Consider the following 14,299-nt stretch of genomic DNA (forward strand, 5'->3'; position numbering starts at 1 on the left):
TGACCGGGAGCTGTCCGAAGTGGAAGAGGCCATCGAGGCCATTCCCGGGGACAGCCCGAGTGACCGGGAGCCGTCCCCAGTGGAAGAGGCCATCGAGGTCATTCCCAGGGACAGCACAAGTGATGAGGAGCTGTCCGAAGTGGAAGAGACCATCGAGGCCATTCCGAGGGACAGGACAAGTGACCGGGAGCCATCCCCTGTGGAAGAGGCCATCGAGGTCATTCCCAGGGACAGCACAAGTGACGAGGAGCTGTCCGAAGTGGAAGAGACCATCGACGTCACTACAGGGGGCAGCACAAGTGACCAGGAGCTCTCTGAAGTGGAAGAGGCCATCGAGGTCATTCCACAGGACAGCACAAGTGACCGGGAGCCGTCCCCATTGGAAGAGGCCATTGAGCTCTCACCAGGGGATAGCACAAGTGATGAGGAGCTGTTCCAATGGGAAGAGGACATCGAGGTCTTTCCTGGGGACAGCACAAGTGACGAGGAGCTGTCCGAAGTGGAAGAGGCCATCGATGTCATTCCAGGGGACAGCCGGAGTGACACAGAGCTGTCCGAAGTGGAAGAGGCCATCGATGTCATTCCAGGGGACAGCCCAAGTGACACAGAGCTGTCCGAAGTGGAAGAGGCCATCGAGGTGATTCCACGGGACAGCCCGAGTGACCCAGCACTGTCCCCAGTGGATGCGGCCATCCCCGACATGGACCGAGAGCTTTCCCAGGGGGCAGCTGCTGCCCTGACTGGAACTGCAGAGGTGGAGGAGCCCCCCAAGCCTCTCGCTCCAGAGGAGGAAAAGGCACCAACTCCTTCTGTAATGAGTGAGGAGCGGCCATCAATAGGGACACAGAGCCCACCCAGCGTCCCCTTCAACATCCCGGCCAGCAGCCAGGCTTCAGCGTACCAGGAGCAGAACATCACCGGGGACATGCTGAGCCAGGCGCTGCTGGAGATGCTGGAGCTGAGGCAGCAGCGGGAGGAAGAGTATGCCCTGCAGCAATGCATGGCTGTGGAAGCAACAGGTACAGCCCAAGGGGAAGAGAGCCCGGTGCCTGCCCCGCACAGCTCGCCCAGCCCCTCGCCCGCCCCGCTGGGAGCCCAGGCCCTCAGGGAGCAGCAGGAGGGGACAGCAGCAGGGTCAGTGCTGGCACTGCAGGAGAGGATGGAAGACTCAGATGAGGAAATGAAATATTGGCAGTTCCTGGATGAGCTGGAGCCTTTCCTGGTGAGAGACCCGGAGCTGTCCGAGGGGGAAGGTGAGGAAGAGGCAGAGCTGTCCCTGGGAGAAATTAACAACTCCCAAGAAATGTCCCAGGGGAAAGAGTGCCCTGAGCAGGAGACGTCCCAGGAAGTGTCCGACTGGGAAGAATACTTGGAGCAAGGGCTGTCCCAAGGAGATGTCAACAGCTGTGAAGAACTTTCCTACTGGGAAGAACACATTGGCCAAGACCTTTCCCAAGGGGAAGCCTGCATTGGCCAAGACGTGTCCAGAGGGAACGGCAGCAGACCCTCAGCACAGTCCAGCTGGGAAGACGACAGCGACAAGGAGCTCGTGCAGGAGATCTGGGAAGAGGAGACCGAGCACGGCATCGGGACCAAGCCCTTGCACCCAGAGGACGACGAGTGGGACGAGCTGGGTGTCCTGGAGCTGCCCCCAGAAGAGCAAAACCAGGGAGGTTTTGCGGCACTGGGGCTCCCAGTGCCTGTCCCCCGTGAGGCCTGGGTTGAGGGCCCGGCAGCGGAGCCGTGCAGCCCAGGGCCGCTCTGTGCCTCGCCCGCGGCCCTGCAAGGCCAAGGCCCCGTGGGACACGCGGCTTCTCCTGCCCTCGAGGAGCCCGTGCCAGAGGCAGGGACAGAGAGCCCGGTGCCTGCCCCCAGGAAACGTCCCTCCCGCTTCAGGCGGGCGCTGCGGGCGCTGCGGGGGCTGTTCCGGTGCCCCTGCCTGGCACCACAGCCCGAGGACTGAAACAGACAAGGAGGAAGATGAAGAAGATGAAGGCAATGAGGAAGAAGACAAAGAAGACGAAGACGAAGAATTGGATGAAGAAGACGAGGACAACAAAGAAGAAGACGAAGACTAAGAAGACAGAGAAGACGAAGACGAAGAAGACGAAGAAGACAAAGAAGACGGAAGAGACTTATTTAACAATACATAGAAGGAGAATAGTAATAAGGATTTAAAAATACATAGAAGAAGAAGAGGAATAGGAATAGGAATAGGAAAAAGAATTTAAAAATAGTTAGAAGAAGAAGAGTAATAGGAATAAGAGTAAGAATTTAGAAATACATAGAAGAAGCAGAGAAGAAGAAGAGTAATAAGAAGAAGGAGAATAAGAAGAATAATTTAAGAATACAAAAGTAAAGAGAAAATGTAATAGATAGGTAAAATTAGGAAATCATTTCTTTTATTACATATTGCATATTTAGATTACAGTCTATGAAATAAAAACATGAATATACAATTTGTTGTAATTGCAATACATTATAATTTCCCAGGAAACAACCAAAGAAAGACAGGACACTGTTCCATTGCTGGAGAATTTGTATATTTTCTAATATAGCGTGCAAGGCACGAGAAAAGAGTGTCCGGGTTTCACTTCTCGTCTCTCAGAGGTACTGATGCATTTTCACACTCAGCCCCAGGGAGTCCCTGCGAGCAGCGGCTGCTGAGCCCCAGCGGCAGCGGGAGAGCTCCCGGCCGGGCCGGCAGGGCAGGGCTGTCCCTGCTCGCCCAAGGCGAACGAAAGCCGCCCGCGGAGCCCGGCTGGCAGAGAGCTGTGCTGGAAACGCCTTTGCAGCGGGGCTGCGCAGCCGGGACAGCGGAGCCGCCGCAGCCGCGCTCCGGCGCTGAGCACGGCCAGGGAGCCGAGCTGCCTTAGGAAGGAGCGCGAGTGTGGCGTGGGCAGGGAGGAGCGGCTGCTGCTGCCCAGGCTCGCTGCGCCTGCAAAGTGCTGGGAAGGCTCTGCTCACCATTCGCACTTCTCTTCTGCGCACAAAGGATCCACCGGAAGGAACTTGCAGGTGCCCCTGTGCCTAAAGCCTCGCCCCTCTGCTCCCCTGTCCTGGCCCAGGGCCTGCTCAGCAGAAAGCAGCCGTGGGGTCACTTCTGGAGCCCGTCCGACTCTCCAGCGACAGAACGGGTGGCGTTGGCAGGGGCCTTAAAGCTCATGGAGTTCCAGCTGATTATCTCCGGCTCTGTGTCTCCCCCTCTCTGACAGGTGTTTGCTCTTTCTCCCTCCCTCCCTCCCTCCCACTTCTTGAGAAATCAAGTCTGTGTTGTTGGGTAAGATCCCAGTGTTGCCGTCCTCTGGTCTCAGTTGCCCTTAAGTGGGGCAGAGGCATCTCTCCCTCACCTGATCGTGACACGTGGGCAGGGACACCTTCCACTGTCCCAGGTGGCTCCAAGCCCCAGTGTCCAAGCTGGCCTGGGACACTTCCAGGGATCCAGGGGCAGCCCCAGCTGCTGTGGGCACCCTGTGCCCGGGCCTCTCCTCCCTCAGAGGGAAGAATTCCTTCCGAAAAACCCCTCAGAGTTCAGTCCCTGGAGCCAGGCTGGGTGTGTTCCTCACCAGTCCTGCCTGCCCTGAGCAGCCTTGTGCCAGGCGGGAGGGGTTGCCCCGGTGCAGCCGCAGCTGAGGCAGCAGCAGCTCTGTGTTGTTCCTGACACATCCCTGTGGGAGCAGCTGGACAGGGCTGTGCAGCCAAAGACCCCAAATCACCGCCCACCCAGCAATGGAGCAGCAGCGGAGCACTGGGGCTGTTCTGCTCTTCCTGGGCAGCCCCGCAGGGCTCAGTGCCGGGCAGCTGTGGCTGGAGCCCGGTGTTGGCACGTCCAGCCTCGGGGCTGCTCCTGGGCTTCTCCAGGGCAGGGGCTTTCTCCGGGATTAAGTTTTCCTTCTTCTGTAGGATAACTTCTACAGAATCCCAGGATCCCTGAGGCTGGAAAAGCCCTCCCAGCCCAGCCAGGCCCAGCTGTGCCCCATGCCCACCTTGTCCCCAGCCCAGAGCACTGAGTGCCACCTCCAGCCCTTCCTGGGACACCTCCAGGCATGGGCACTCCAAACCTCCCTGGGCAGCTCTTGCCAAGGCCTGAGCTCCCTTTCCATGGGGAAATTCCTGCTGCTGTCCACCCTGAGCCTGCCCTGGCCCAGCCTGAGGCCGTTCCCTCTCCTCCTGTCCCTGTTCCATGGGAGCAGAGCCCGATCCCCCCGGCTGCCCCCTCCTGTCAGAACATACACAAGGATTGTTCCTTTCTTAGGCCCTCTCCTGCTCCTCTTTGCTTTCCAAAACCAAATAAAGATCCCTGAAGGATAACAAAGAAATCCCATGAGTTGTTGGGACTGGATGTTCACCAATTTCTTCTGTCTAAAGGGACAACCAAGTGTTTCCCTCCTCCCTTCCCAATATCCAACAGCAGAGAGTCCCTAGGCCAGCGTTCCTCTCTCTGGGAGCACAGGAAGGAAGTTCGAGGACTTATCCAGCCCTGAGAGGGGAAGGCAGGAGTTTTCCTTCCTTCCTCCCTTCCTCTCTTCCTTCATCCCTTTCCTCCTTTTCTTCCCCTTTCTTTCTCTCTCTCTTTCTCTCTCTTTCTCCCTCTCTCTCTCTTTGGTTCTTTTGTTCTTTCTTTTCCACGCCAAAGGAGACTCCTGCAATGGGAAGAGGAATTGTTCTTGGTGGAGCTGCCCTGCAGGGCTCCAGCCCAGAGGAGAGGCTTGGGGAAGAACACGGTGAGGCGCACCAAGAGCTGTGGGAATGGGAAGAACGTGTGACAGCCCAAGAGGTGTCCCATTGGGAAGCAAAGGAGAGAGGGCAGCAGGAGTTGGAACGGGAAGAGGATGAGAGATGCCACGAACTGTCCCTACGGACAGATGTGAGAGCCCCAGAGGATTCCCAATGGGACGATGTCCGAGAGCTGGCCCAGAGGGAAGAGCGAGTGAGCAGCCAGGAGCTGTCCCCATGGGGCCCTGACATCAGCTCCAAGATCTGGGACAGAGCCTTGAGCCCCGTGAGTGAGGAGGAGCCCCAGCCTTGTCCCCCAGAGGGGCCCGGCTCTGCCAGCCCCGTGGGCACAGCGGTGGCAGCAGAGGCAGCGCCTGCCCTGCCCAGCGCCTCTCCTGCCCCGGGCAGTGCCACGGAGGCCGAGCCGGCAGCTGCTGCCCCGGCCGGAGCTGCAGAGGAGGAGGAGCCCCAGAGCCCACCCAGCGTCCCCTTCAACAGCCCGGCCGGCAGCCAGGCTTCAGCGTACCAGGAGCAGAACATCACCGGGGACATGCTGAGCCAGGCGCTGCTGGAGATGCTGGAGCTGAGGCAGCAGCGGGAGGAAGAGTATGCCCTGCAGCAATGCATGGCTGTGGAAGCAACAGGTACAGCCCAAGGGGAAGAGAGCCCGGTGCCTGCCCCGCACAGCTCGCCCAGCCCCTCGCCCGCCCCGCTGGGAGCCCAGGCCCTGCGCGGGCAGCCGGCTGCCCCCAGGAAACGTCCCTCCCGCTTCAGGCGGGCGCTGCGGGCGCTGCGGGGGCTGTGCCCGTGTCCCTGCCTGGTGCCACAGCCGGAGGAGTAGCACACACAGGGCACCCACAGCAGGGATCGCTCCCAGAGCCTCCCTCCCTGCGGGGCTGCGGCACACCCGGGGCTGCCGGCACCACTGCGAGCTGGGTCACAAACAGCAACGGGAACGACGAGGACGAAGAAGACGAAGATGGAGAAGACAAACGCTAAGGAGACGATGAAGATATTGTGGAAGAGCAATAGGAATAAGAATTTAGGGTGAAGACACGGACAAGAAGAAAGGGTACCCCAACTCCCAGCTTCTGGAATCCAATGTTGTGTCATGGTCACTAGTTTGGTTGCAGCAGGAATCTGCACAGGAGGCATTTCTACTGTGACAACAGGAGCAACTCTGATTTTGCTCCTTGCGTGCTGCCATGCAGCCTCGGAGAGGAGAGATGCTTTTGAGCACGTGTGAATCCTCCACTTGTTCCACCTTGACTCTGAAGCTTTGTACCCAGCTGTTGGTTTTTTCCCGACCTTGCTCATTTTAGCTTCAACGTTTGCAAAAGCAAGCAGATCACAGGGAACAAGAACTTTAAAAGTTTCAAAAAGCAAGAGCAACAAGTGACAGAACTGCAGAAGAAAGACTTTCTAATAGAATAGTTTTTGGTTTTTTATATCTCTTGTCAGTAGAGATGCTGCTCCCAACTACCTCTCTATGACTTTTGACCCACATGTATTTCTAACTTTCTAGTATTTGTTATGCTTTTGAACCCCACGTACAACAGACGAGTGCCATCGATAGTAGTTTTCTCTCCCAAACAGGCTAAAGCACTCGTTTCTTTCTCCCGAAGAGGCGGAACCCCGTGTGTTCCGTGTGCCATCGCACAGCCCGGCGCCGCTACCTGCACAGGGCATTTAGGGCCTGGGGCAGCCGCGTGGTGATGCTGCCGCAGCCGAGCCCAGCCCTTGGGGCCGCTGTCCGTGTGCATTTGGAAGCGCACGGACACAATTCCCAGCCCCGTCCGGCTTTGTGCTTCATGTTCCTGTTGCGTGTGCGGGCGGAGCGGGGCCGGCGGGAGCCGCGCTCCCCTCAGAGCCCCTGAGGGCGGCAGCAATGGCGGCGCCGCTCCCTCAGCACCGCCCCGGGGCGGAGCGGGCGCGTTTTGGCGCCAAGACGAGCCCGCAGCTCTCTCCCGACTCTGCTCGGCCATGGCCGCCCCCGCCGAGCCCGGGCCCGAGCCCGGCTTCAAGAAGCCGCCGGCGCTGCTGCGGCTGAAGCGCAAACGCCCCGGGCGGAGGAGCGACCCCGCCGCCACCGTCGAAGCTGCCGCTGCCCCGGCCCCGCGGGGCCCCTCTGCGGCCGCCCGCCGCCGCAACCCCTTCTCCAGCCTGGACAACGCTCCGCAGCGGGCGGCGGCCGCCCCTCAGTCTCCGGCAGCGGCCCCGGCGGGCGGGGATCCATCGGCAGCGCCCTTCTGGCAGGTGGGACCGAGCCCCGGCACCGGGGTCCTCAGCTCTCAGCCCTCAGTCATCACCCTAAGCCCTCAGCCACCACATTCAGCCCTCAGACATCGCCGTCACCCTCACCCCTCAGATATCGCCCGAAGCCCCTTGGAAACCCAGCCCGGGGGTCGCCCCCGCCTCCTCCAAGGCCCTGCTGGGGTCGAGCCCCTGCTCAGCGCTGGGTGCGGACCTTGTGCTCGCCTGAGCGGGGTTGGTTTGCAGCCCGGGCTGCTGAGGATCGCTCGTGAAATGTCACTGCAAGGGTAGTTTTTTAAATGATCAGCCCTGTGCTTCCTTTGTGCTGTGCCTTATGCTGCTCTTTAATTCAGTTTTTAGAGCCGGCCTGTGAAGAGAAGCCCTCCAGGAGAGTGGAGCCTGCTGAAAGTTCCGACACACCCGCCCTAAGCAAGGTATGAAACAGCACATACTGCTGAAAAGATTTCAGCTGTTCTCAGGGCACAGAGAAAGCTGAAACTGTTTAACTTGGTATTTGGTGGGCCATCTCTGTATAAAAGAATGTACTAAAACGTCAGTATTCAAGGAAATTTCTTACACTGATGTTTCCTGTGCTGGTGACAGCCTTTTAAACCCAGCCTTCTGCCTGACCTCACTGCTATTGTAGTTCCGTGGACAGAGGTTATTGTATTTAAGTTTTATTAGCATGTTGACTATAATTTTACTGTTTCTTAGTTTTATATGTAGTTGAGATGAGGATGTTCTTCAATAGACCTCCTGAAGTCTGTTTTTAAGCTACAGAAATGAAGCACTTCATCAGGCACATAAGAAAGAGAGAATTCCTGAAAACCAGCCCTTGGAATTGAAAGAGAGTTTCAATAGACATTGTCTAATGTTGTTCTAGGTACAGAAACTGAAGTTCAAGCTATATTAGAAGGATAGAAAAAAGAGAACAAACTGTCCTGGAGGTGCCCAGGGCTTTTTTCAGCGTATTACATTACAGTCACCAGGAGAGGGTGAAATGAAATAACCATTTTGGCATGGAAATTCTTGTCTTCATAAACATCAGGCTTAGGGCTTTTTTGTTTGAATCATCTATCCTTTTATTTGTTCCTAGTTTGTATTGTTGGAAGGACTAGTGAGTGAAAACCCTTTCATGTGGTTTTATAGGCAATAGAATGGAATATTTCTATTAGAATGTGGTACTGAGTGAAATAATCAAAATAATAAACTGTGCCTGTGGTTCAGCCTGTGAACAGGTTTAATTTTCTGTGAGTTAACTGATGCTATTTCTGTTTGGCCAGGACCTTCATTCACCTCTTGCTGTACCCAAAGTTCCCTCCTCGCCAAGGCAGGAATTCCCTGCAGACTGGAGTATTAAAACACGGGTTCTCTTCATGTCCTCCCAACCCTTCACCTGGACAGAACATCTGAAAGCGCAGGAGGAGGCGCAGGGATTTGCTCAGCACTGCAGAGCTACAGAAACCACCTTGCCCCAGAGCGTGCAGGTGAGAGCTGGGCGGGTGGCTGGAGCCACAGCTTTGTTTCTGGAAGCTCTGCTGTCCCCCTCAGACACTCTTGGATCCCCAGGAGCCCCAGCTGTGCACGGAGCTGCGCTGTGCCTTCCAGCAGAGCCTGGTGTACTGGCTGCACCCCTCGCTGCCCTGGCTGCCGCTGTTCCCCCGCATCGGGGCAGACAGGAAAATCGCCGGAAAGGCCTGTCCTTGGGCACAGGACGAGGCCCTGCAGCAAGTGCTCATGAGTGACTGGTAAGTGCAATCCAGCTACTGATGGATTGGGTGAGAGTAAGACGAGGAGATTTTAATTAATCACAGAATCACAGGGTGGTTTGGGTTGGAAGGGACCTTAAAGATCATCGCATTCCAACCCCTGCCATGGGATCCAGGGACACCTTCTGCTATCCCGGGGTGCTCCGAGCCCCAGTGTCCAACCTGGCCTGGGACACTGCCAGGGATCCAGGGGCAGCCCCAGCTGCTCTGGGCACCCTGTGCCAGGGCCTGCCCACCCTCCCAGGGAACAATTCCTGCCCAATCTCCCATCCAGCCCTGCTCTCTGGCACTGGGAAGCCATTCCCTGGCTCCTGGCCCTCCATCCCTTGTCCGAGTTCCCTCTCCAATACATCAGTGGGAGAGAACTGCCTGCTGTGACAGCGCTGTTTATTCCCATTGCCAGGTCTGTGAGCTTCACCTCTCTGTACAACCTGCTCAGGGCCAGGCTGTGTCCCTATTTCTACGTGTGCTCGCCGCAGTTCTCGGTGCTGTTCCGCGCCGCGGGGCTGGCGGGCAGCAGCGTCCCCACGGCCGCCATCGCCCCCACCACGCGCGGCCTCAGGGAGGCCATGAGGAGCGAGGGTAAGAGCAGCTGGGGCTGCATCACCGATACAGGGGCTGGGACAGAACCTTCACTGCTCCCTTTCCTCTGCCCCAGGCATAGAGTTCTCCTTACCTTTGCTCGAGGAAAGTAGAACCAGGAAACAGAAAAACTCTGAGGAGAGTTTGGGAACTGAAACCGCTGATGGCCCCGGAGGGGGCAGCGGTGCGGAGGATGCAGGGTAAGTAACAATCTTGTGCAGTGCTGGAATTCAAGGGCATCTCCAGGCTCCTGCACAGTCCATTTGGAAAACCTTCCTCAGAGGCGCTGCCCTCCTAACACTGATCCTGTGTCTCCAGTGAACCAGCTCCCAGTGATGATGATGATGATGGAAGTTTCTCTTGGCTTGAGGAGATGGGAGTCCAAGACGAGGTGAAGAAACCAGATACTATTTCTATCCAACTGTATCCTTCCTTTGATCTTCCAGATGTGTGACAGTGGGAAGCCCTGCAGCTGTTACAGTGCTGTGGTACACATTTAAGTTCTCTAGAAGTTTTTGAGAACTGTTTTCCAAATATGAATCCTCACATTCCTACATGTTATGAGGTACTGCACATTTTTTTTTAGTAACTCTGCAGGTTATTTCTAGGAATTGAAGCCAGGATTAAGATGCTGCTTAATATTTGAAGAACAGATCTGGATGAGTGCAAAGCTTGGTGGGGTTTGGTTTTGGGGTTTTTGGTCAGATGGGGTGTGGGGGGTTCACTGCTGAAGCTTTTTGGCACATGGATGCTTTCCACTGGCCCGTGGTTTTCCCTCGACTCTGCTCCCAAGTCGCAAGGAGAAGCACGAGGTGCAGGTGGATCACAGACCCGAGTCGCTGGTGCTGGTGAGAGGCAGCAACACCTTCACGCTGCTGAACTTCCTGATCAGCTGCCGCAGCCTGGTGGCCGTGGCGGGGCCGCAGGCGGGGCTGCCCCCGACGCTGCTGTCCCCGGTGGCCTTCCGGGGCGGGACCATGCAGACGCTGAAGGTAAGGGACACATCTGGCTTTGGGAAGGGGAAGGAAGTGGTTTCCTCACCCAGGGTGATCGATCAGACCCTGGCTTGGTGGCATTTCCCTCAGGCACCACAGCAGAATTTTTGTGGCTAAAGCCTGAGTCAGCATTTTGTCTGCAGCACAGCCTGTTCCTAAATCCTTACAACACATCCCGTGCTAAACTGACATCCCAGCGTTCCCTTTCCTCACCTCCCGAGAGAGAGGAGGCTGGGCAGAACTGCCCGGAGGGAAAATGGTTGTTAAGGTTCTCCCCAGATCTTGTGGGGTCTCAGACTATCCCAGCCCCTTGCACCAAGGAGCCCCTGAGCCACAGGTCACCAGCTGTTCCTGCAAGGAATGGTTTGGATTGGGAGGGACCTTAAGGATCATCCCAGTCCCACCCCCTGCCATGGACAGGAGCACTTTCCACTGTCCCAAGTTGTTCCAAGCCTCATCCAGCCTGGTCTTGGACACTGCCAGGGATCCAGGCGCAGCCACAGCTGCTCTGAGCACCTTGTGCCAGGGCCTGCCCACCCTCACAGCCAAGAATTCCCTGTATCTAACCCAAATTTCTTCCCAGTAGGAACAGGATGAGCTACTTGTTTCACCAGAGAAGTTCATCCTGTTCTTCTGCACTTCCCTGCACCATCCCTGCAGCATTCCTGCAGTCCAGGGGGTACATTTTAGGAGTTGTTACAAGGACGGTAAAACCTCATGCATTGCACAGTTGACAATATTGAGAAGTGTTTCTATTTTCAGTGGGCCTGTGGCACTGCAGTGTCTCAGCTGGTGAGAACTCGTCCTTGCCGTGGTGAGTCCAGCACTAATCGCGGTGTTCTGCCCTCAGGCTCGGAGCATCAGCGGCCGTGCCCGGGTGCAGGGGGGCTTTGAGGACGTGTTCAGCCTGGAGGTGCTGGGGCCCATCCTGCCGCACGCCCTGCACGCCCTGACGCTGCTGCTGGGCCCGGCGCAGCGCGGGGCCTTCCGCGCCCTGCTCAGCCCCCACGAGCCCAGCGCCGCCTTCAACACCCGCGCGGCCCCGCCCCAGGTGAGGACACACCCGCGGCCCCGCTCGGGAGGGAGCGGGGAGCGCAAACCGGGGCGTTCCCTTCGCGCAGGGCTTGGCACCTGAATGCCCGGGATCACCACCTGCAGCCCCTGGGGCTTGTCCTTCCTCAGCAGCGGGGTAATGGGAAACGGGGAGCTGCCCAGCGGGATCCCAGTGACTGCTGGAACTACAGGCAGCCTGCAGAAACACTCATTCCGTGTGTGTCCCCTTCACAGGAAGCTGTGCACCAGGATCTCCCTGCCTGCGGGCTGCATCCCAAGACTTTGGAGCAGCTGAGCCAGTGTCCAACTCTGGGAAAATCATCCATCCGCTTGCTGGAAATGAAGGATTATGCCTACACCTGGAAGGCCTAGGAATGCTGGTCCTGGGTGCAGGTGCTGAGCTCCGGGCAGAGCGGGAGGGACACGAGGGAATTCACATGTCCCAGGCAACTGCTGCACATGAACACTTCCAAGGGCTTTGAAGGAAAGGAGGGGAAAGGCCTTGGACATCTCCTTTTTTATTGAAGAAAGTATTTTTTAAATAAAACTTGGTTTTATTGCTCTGGTTTACCCCTGGCAGGTCGGTGTTCCCCGTGCACACACACACCTTCTGTTCCAAGTATGGAATTTCTGCTCCTGCTTGGGGCAGGAACTCATAACCCGTTTGGAACTAGAACCTTCCCCAGGGCAGGGGATGGGAGCAGATGAGCTTTAACAAAAGGAACAAAACAAGTGCAGGGGGTTGTACATTCCCAAATTTGATTGTGTCCAGCTGTGAATCTGGAGCTGCCATGGAGAGCATGGATTGAAGAGAACCCTGAGCAACTCTTGAGGTTTGAGCTCTGCCAAGCCACTGAGTGTGGTCAGGAGCTGCTCCCGCCCCCGGGGTGGAGGCAGACACTCCCCCAGCACTCCCAGAGTTGCATCCTCCCACATTTCCCGGGCATTTGACACCTCCCAAGCAGTTCACAGGGCGAGGACAAGCTCCTCACGTTTAGTCAGAGACCGAAGGCGAGATGCCAAAGGGAAAAAAGTTTAATTCAAGACAACAACGTCCATGAAATGAAGATCAACTGAAGCATTTCCAGAGCGCCTGGACAGACTTGGAGGGGCTTTTCTGTCTCCAACCCCCATTGCTGCCCAGGAGACACCAACCTTTGTCTCTGCAGAGCAGTGAGACTCTGTGTTCTGTGACACTGATGGGATACACACGGCTTCAGGTACCGGGAATTCCTCAGGCCAAAGGTCCCTCAGGTGAGGCCCGAGCAGCCTCGCCGGGTTTGCTCCTGCCCCAGACCCAGCTCAGGTTCACGCCTCAAAGACTGGTCTGGGACACGCACCTGAACGACCCCAGTGCAGAAATCCTGGCAGCTGCTCCCAACTCAGGTCCGTCGGGGAGTGTGCGCTGCCCTTCGCAACCCCACGCACACACAGATAAAGAATAATGCTTCTTAAATAAAATAAAATAAAAAGCAGGAAAAGCTTTCTACATCCTCTCCGCTGCCCAACTGCCCAAACTCTGGATCAGACTCCTTCAGGGCAGACAATCCTTATGGAAACATTTCATCCTAAGGAGTTATTTTGTAGAGGTTCAAAACAACCAAAAATAACCAGCCCTGCTCCTGCCATCCCAACAGCTGTTGAGAATCCTCACAAAGCCACTCCTAGACTGTGTGTGTTTCTTGCAGAAGGCATTTTGGCGTATTTGAATTCCTGCTTCCTGGCTTGGCATCCATTGGAATTACCGTTTACTGACCAGGGGTGAAGATTATGAACTTGTGCTGCTTTATTGACCAAGTTGGGTACAACAATTGAAGCGTCATTCTACCCCCTCCCTCCCCCCAAATCCAGTTGTAGATCTGTTAAGAGTTTAAAATTCACATGAACCACAAATCCGTACAATCAGCATCAGGCAGTGGATTCACTGGTTGGGAAGAGCAGCCCCAGGCCCCCCTCTGGGGACATGCAGGAGGCTGTGCCGGGTCACGTCCGAATCTCCGCGTCCCTCTGGAAGCGCCCGCGGGCTCGTCCGGCTGTCCTGGGGCACAGGTGGCACCGAGGGGCAGAGCCCGGGTACGGCCCTGGGTGTCCCCGGACCCGCCCAGCAGCACCTCCCGCGCCCAGGGAATTCTGCAGCCACTACAAAACTGTGTCAAAGGGTCAACGTTCTGCTGGGAGAGGAACTGCAGGAGCTTCAGCCAAGGATCTGGATTTCTGATGCCTCCAGAGTCTGTCATCTGATTTAGTCATTTAAGAAATAATTACATCACTAATGTAAACAATATAAACATACCAAAAACTAAGTATGATTTAAATACATTTGGATGGTACAAAAGAAAAACCTGTGGGTGTCTGTACAGTTTTTACAAGGTGGGAATCGCCGATGTATTTACAACATGAGAGGGGCAAATACCATTTCTTGTGCAGAGTAAAATGCTCGGAACCAGTGTCCCAGTAAAGCCAAGCTTAGCGGTGTGAGGCACTCCTGAACATGGTGGTATTGACCATGCTTTCCTTTGGTACGAGTCCCATGGCCTGCAGCGCCGCCGTGGCCGCCGTGGCTTTCGCGTGCTTCTTGTTAAGGCTGGCAAAGGTGGGCCTGTACTCGTTGCCATTGACTCTCACCTGGCACAGGGGAACCAGGGGTTAGCGAGGGGGGCACGGCTACTTCAGCCACACTCTGGGCAATTCCCCTTCAGGGACACACAATCCATGGCTGGCTCTCAGCACAGCCATTTCAGGGGATCCCACCATGGTTTGGGTTGGAGGGACCCTAAAGCCCATCCCATCCCACCCCTGCCATGGGCAGGGACACCTCCCACTGTCCCAGGCTGCTCCAAGCCCCAATGTCCAGCCTGGCCTTGGGCACTGCCAGGGATCCAGGGGCAGCCCCAGCTGCTCTGGGCACCCTGTGCCAGGGCCTGCCCACCC

General features: G+C 56.6%; 2 protein-coding genes across 3 annotated transcripts in view; one reads left to right on the forward strand and one right to left on the reverse strand.

The window, feature by feature from the left end:
* Positions 1-6,699: 6,699 nt before the first annotated feature.
* DONSON (DNA replication fork stabilization factor DONSON) lies at positions 6,700-11,740 on the forward strand (the record flags this gene model as incomplete). The annotated part of the gene is made up of 10 exons (XM_082278490.1): positions 6,700-6,972; positions 7,323-7,403; positions 8,253-8,456; positions 8,539-8,717; positions 9,142-9,320; positions 9,397-9,520; positions 9,639-9,743; positions 10,114-10,312; positions 11,166-11,366; positions 11,603-11,740. 10 exons carry the CDS (start codon positions 6,700-6,702, stop codon positions 11,738-11,740), a joined length of 1,683 nt encoding a protein of 560 aa, XP_082134616.1.
* A 645-nt stretch (positions 11,741-12,385) lies between these two features.
* The window catches only part of SON (SON DNA and RNA binding protein), a 37,733-nt gene continuing 35,819 nt past the window's right edge, over positions 12,386-14,299 (reverse strand). For both annotated transcript variants that reach the window (XM_082278648.1, XM_082278647.1), the window contains exon 12: positions 12,386-13,993. In XM_082278648.1, the coding sequence (XP_082134774.1) occupies positions 13,835-13,993 (159 nt within the window). In that variant the 3' untranslated portion in view covers positions 12,386-13,834. The remainder of the gene's footprint in view (positions 13,994-14,299) is intronic.

Source organism: Coloeus monedula, assembly GCF_965178545.1.
Source record: "Coloeus monedula genome assembly, chromosome: 3".
NCBI lineage: Eukaryota > Metazoa > Chordata > Aves > Passeriformes > Corvidae > Coloeus > Coloeus monedula.